The sequence below is a fragment of the Carassius auratus genome, chromosome 8 (assembly GCF_003368295.1).
Source record: "Carassius auratus strain Wakin chromosome 8, ASM336829v1, whole genome shotgun sequence".
NCBI classification, from domain to species: Eukaryota; Metazoa; Chordata; class Actinopteri; order Cypriniformes; family Cyprinidae; genus Carassius; species Carassius auratus.
The window spans coordinates 15915235-15920872 of NC_039250.1; the positions used below are offsets into that span (position 1 = coordinate 15915235).

A 5638-nucleotide genomic window follows, 5' to 3' on the forward strand; every position below is an offset into this window, starting at 1 on the left:
AGCATGACTAACATGCGACTTACATGTTGCTAGCATTATTTTAGCATGATAAGCATGTTGTTAACATGTTTCTAGCATGACTAACATGCGACTAGCATGTTTCTAGCATTATTTTACCATGATTAGCATGCGTCTAGCATGTTTCCAGCATGATTAGCATGTTGCTAGCATGTTTCTAGCATGTTTCTAGCATGACTAGCATGCGACTATTATTTTGCTAGCATGATTAGCATGTTGCTAGCATTTTTCTAGCATGATTAACATGCGACTAGCATGTTGCTAGCAAGATTTTAGCATAACTACCATGTAACCATGTTTCTAGCATGACTACCATGCGACTGGCATGTTGCTAGCATGATTTTAGTTTGATTAACATGTTTCTAGCATGACTAGCATGTTGCTAGCATGATTGTAGTATGATTAGCATGTTTCTAGCATGTTTCTAGCATGACTAACATGCGACTTACATGTTGCTAGCATGATTTTAGCATGATTTTAGCATGATAAGCATGTTGTTAGATAGATAGATAGATAGATAGATAGATAGATAGATAGATAGATAGATAGATAGATAGATATATACAGTCAGATAGATAGATAGAAATAGTCATATTGATAGATAGATAGATAGATTAGATTAGTTTGAATGAAAAAATTGAGATAACCATGTGACTTCAATGTATGTGTGCCACTTTGTATACAGAATCACTTTGGGGGGTGTTCGCGCGACCAAAACTCTGAATTTAAAATTTTAAAATAGTCTCACGCGGAAAAACCGTTTATGTCCAGTAACGAAAAATGGAGACGCCGGTTGCTTTCATGTCCGCTGCGGACATTAATAGACAAAACGTCGGCAAAAAAAGGAGAGCGAACATGAATGAATGGAAGGACAGGGCAAGGAAGTCTCTGAGGGATGCTGGGAAACCATATGTGAACCGGAGAGGAGAGCAAAAACGAGGAAAAAGTCCACCAAAAGAGGTGAGTGAAAAACCGTATACAAAGTATCTACATAAAGTTAGCGGTTACAGACAGAGGGTCATCGTCTACTACAGTTCATTCATATAGCTCACTCTTTTTAAAGGTTCAAGTCATGTCGTATGAAAGCTGAGAAAATTAGGATTCAGGGGACGTTTTAAACATGTCTCTCTACTCCTCATAATCACGGAGAAATGAATCGAAACGCTTTAGGTGCGTCTGTAACACCAGCCCAGCTGCGTCTACAGTAATGTTAGGCTTTTTTTTTTTTTACCATTCATTGATTTTGTTATAAGCACTGCTGGCAGAATTTTATATACATAAACAAACATATGTAAATTCATCCCCAATCTTTAAGATGTTTAGAGTAGAATTTGACTGCTTTATGTCTTCACTGAAATTGGTTAAAAAAAAAAAAAAAAGATAGAAAAAAAAGTCATTGACGTGTTTAAAATATTTTGATATAATTTTTGGATCCCTGTTACCATTTAATGTAACACTTTGTTTTTGTAATATTGTATGCTATGCTATGTTTGTTACTTGTTATTTAATAAATAATAAAAATAAATGAAAAAAAAAGTTAATAAAACAAAATAATGCATTGATTGTGTAAGCTGTTATACATTCTAGCTAGTAACCTTAATAGCTGCTAATAGCTCTAGTGTTTTATAGCTCAAAAAAACAAAAACGCTAATGTGACTGTTTCTGTTAAGGGAAAGGCGTGCAAGGAGACATGTCCCAGGCAGTGTTCAAGCCTAACAGACCAAAGAAAACTCCAGCTCTTCACAGAGTTTTATGCTGTCTCTTATGAGAGGCAGCAGGCTATCATTCTCTCTGGTTTGGAGCAGGTATGCTAACTTAAGCAATTCATGACCATATCATGTCAACAGTATGCAATGCATTACAATGTAGGCCCATAAAATTACCAGTGAATTGAATACTACTGTATGCCTTCAATTCACTAAGACTGCACATGTGCCTGATCACTGATCATCCCAATATGTCTTTTTACTTCTAGCACAAGGTGAGTCGCAGACGACCACGTGGGCCCAACACTGAGAATACTAAGAGGAAGTACACCTTCAAGTACCATGTGCAACAAGGAGGTCAAAGACTTGCTGTTTGTAAGCTCACATTTATGTCAGTCTTTCAACTGACCAACAGTCGCCTACAGGTAAGTTTTAAACAGCCTAGCTTTTTCCGTTTGTTAACTTTTTATTACATGCATGATTTTAATTAGATACATTGTCCATAACATATTTATTTAAAGTTACTTATCTTTGAAAAGGTTATTCAAGAAAAGTTAGGCAGTCAGTCTGAGGGAACAGAGCAGGTAGTCAGGTCTCCCTCCATTAGAGGACTTCAGAGGAAAATATAAGAACAGGTTAAAAAAAAAAAAAAATCCTGGAAGGACCTCATGCTCTCGTCCTATTAGTTTTTAAAGCTGCACCAATGTCAGCATCAGTTGCCCTACAACATTCCCTGATCTAATGGTGCACTTGACGCTGGCATTATAGGGTGTCGGGTGCCTTGCCACCCTATAACGCCAGCATGCACAAACTGTAATGGTTAGGATTCAGCTCACTGTTGTTGCCCAGTCAGGAAACATATTTTTGCACTTTGAGATCGATATCAGAGGTAAAGTGCTATGCAAATGTAATGTATGATCCCGGGATTTCGAGATCGGCCAAAATGTCCGGGATTAGGCTTTTGCATTCTACAGTTGCCATTCATTGTGTTTACTGTGGCAAGCAGGACGAGACTGAGGGCCGCGGGAGAACGGCGCAAGGCCGGTGGCGTGATTACTGATGAGTGACACCTGTGAGACGCACCGGTCTCGTATCTCTCACGGAGGAGCAGGAATTTTCTTAGCAATGCTAAAACGCACACATCAATCGATCACATGTTTAGCGTTCATGTAAACACTACATTCAGATTCACCAATCAGAATGAATTCAGTTAGATTGAAACAAAATGTGTGCATGTAAACAATGACAATTTTTGTCATTTCGGAAAGCCGAAAAAGCATACACCCAGTTGCAGGCTGACACAGAGTGGGCCAAAGCCAATGATGACTGCCATGTCATTTGTATCGACATGCAGGGGGTAGTGTACACGCCAAACCTGACACACTCCAACGTGTACTATCAACGGCAGCTGGCCAACTACAACCTCTGTATCCAGGAGATGGGCACTGACAAACCTCCTACAATGTGCCTCTGGCATGAGGGCATCGCTCACAGAGGTTCCATCGAGGTGGCAAGCTGTCTTTTGAAGTGGGCAGAAACATCTTTCGCTCCCCTAGTCCAGGCAAAGGAACGGAAGCTCATCATCTATAGTGACCGATGCTGTGGGCAGAACAACAACTGGCAAGTCCTAAACCTCATGGCCCTACTAGTATCTAGAGGGTACTTCAGTCAGATAGAGCAGAAGTTCATGGTGTCTGGTCACTCCTTCCTTCCCTGTGACCGTTCATTTGCCATGCTGGACAAGAGGCGTAAGGTGTCCACACTCCACACCCCCAGCGATGTCGCCGAGATGATCCGTGGAGCCAGGCAGCTGCATCCATTTAAAGTAATTGAGATGAAATGTGCGGACTTCAGGCAGCTCCCTGATGCAACATTAAAGCATCCACCTGGCTTCCTAATCACATCCATGATGTGGTTGAAAGTGACAGGTAAAGAACTAAAGAACTAGACTAAAACTAAACTGGTTTTCTGAGATTAACAGTGTTGGGGATATGTGTGTGAAGGAAGAATCATTATTGAATTTCTTGTTGAATCATGATTTCAGCTACTGATCCATGGTGTGCCCACACAAAAGGGAGCCACAGCCTCTACGAGGGATGGAAGCATTGGCTGATCACCAAACAGAGGAAGAATCAACCACCTCCAGCTCCCTTGTTCTCCACCACGTATGCTCGTGCTTACGAGGACCCTTTGCCCATCAAGAAGGAGAAGCACCGTGACCTTATGAAAATGCTAGCCTACATGCCAGCGGAGGCCCAAGCATTTTATGGGACATTAGAATGTGAAGAGTAGCCTGGTATGTGTAGGTCATGTGCAGGGAAAGGTGGGATATATTGTGTATGTTGTGTGAAATTAATCATAAAAGTAGTTGTAGCTTATCTTGTATGTCTTATCTTATGTTGTATAATAGGAATATATAGGTATTTATTTTATTTTATTTAGAACCAAAAAAAGGAAGACGTATATGGTAAACTAGCATATAGAACAAGCATGGAATGAAGATGATGTATGTCTCTATTGTAAATATGTATTGTTTACCATTATTACTGTTTATTGTTTGTATTTATTGTTTATTGTATGTACGGTTTGTTTGTACTGACGTTTATTTTCTGTACTATAAGTAGGCCTATGTATTGTTCATTGTTCGTACCGTATTGTCCGCGTTTTTGTTCTGTGATTTACGTTGGCAAAAAATAAAAAAAATTGAAAGAAAGAAATGCTTAATATTTTCTTTAAGGTTCTGTTACTGTATTAAAACTAAGATAAAGGAATCAAATCTCCAGTGGTTTAAATTGATATGATTAATTGGACTTATACTGTTATTCCACATTAACTGGACATATACTGTTCTTCCACATTCCAGAAATGTAAATTACTCTTAACTTTTTATTTTTAAGATTGATACTAAAAAATCCAGTCTCATTAGAATTGGGAAGCTTTTGTTGTCTATCTTCAAGTAAAAAAAAAAAAAGTAATATAATATTCAGTCCAAATTAAAAAAAAATGTATTATTCAAAAATTGAAAATATGGACTTATATGGTTCTTCGTCTCAAGCCCTCAAATAAAACAGTCTGAAAGTCTGACCCGGGTTTGGAGTTTGTCGAGTTAAAGCTCTAGGAGGAGTTAGAGTTGCAAAATTTTGGCTAAGAATAATAATAATAATAATAATAATAAGTTTAAATAGGATTTCAGTAAGTTGCCTTTCTCAAGCCATTGCATGCCATTCATTAATATTTCTATTATGTTATTTAGATATGCAGAAGCACTACAGAGACCGCGAAGAAGAACCGTTCTTACAGTTGGTGGGAGAGGGGGTTCAGCGAAAAATTGGCAGCTGTCAGCAGGAAGTGGCTGTCACTGGCAGCAGGAAGTGGCTGCCAATAAAACCGGATGGCAGCTGTCGCTAATACCCGGAAATTGGAGGAGGCTGCCGGCGGCAACAAGACAAATAAATAATTATATACACTTATGATTATGTTTAATACTTTTTTAAATAAGTATAAAGGTCGGTATTGTATATTATTTGATTTAAAATATTGATCAAATATAAACAAAGAAATAAGATAATTTTGCAAAACGTTAATCTCCAACTGAATGTTTATCCATGCATGTATCATTGTTTGTGTGAAATAAATGCACACAAACACATTTATATTTTTTTTATATACGAAAGTGGCACTTACTGGGTGTATGTTGTATATTTATTATAGGCTATATACACAAATGACTGAAAAGAGAGAAGTCTCAGAGACCTTTATTTAAAATCATATTTTGCGGTTATATTTGTAGTATTTCAAGAAACAACTATATATATATATATATATATATATATATATATATATATATATATGTATATATATATATATATATATGTATATATATATATGTATATATATATATATATATATATATA

General features: G+C 37.4%; 1 protein-coding gene across 2 annotated transcripts; it reads left to right on the plus strand.

Moving 5' to 3' along the window:
* Positions 1–642: 642 nt before the first annotated feature.
* On the plus strand, positions 643–4581 carry LOC113107412 (uncharacterized). Of its 2 annotated transcripts, none has more exons than XM_026269905.1 (4): positions 643–1188; positions 1689–1823; positions 1994–3652; positions 3769–4581. In XM_026269905.1, the coding sequence occupies exons 3-4, from the start codon at positions 3073–3075 to the stop codon at positions 4014–4016; spliced, it is 828 nt and encodes a 275-aa protein (XP_026125690.1). In that variant the 5' UTR covers positions 643–1188; positions 1689–1823; positions 1994–3072; the 3' UTR covers positions 4017–4581. The 2 variants fall into 2 exon arrangements, with proteins under 2 accessions (XP_026125690.1, XP_026125689.1); XM_026269904.1 differs by having other exon boundaries at positions 643–978.
* The last annotated feature ends 1057 nt before the right edge of the window (positions 4582–5638 follow it).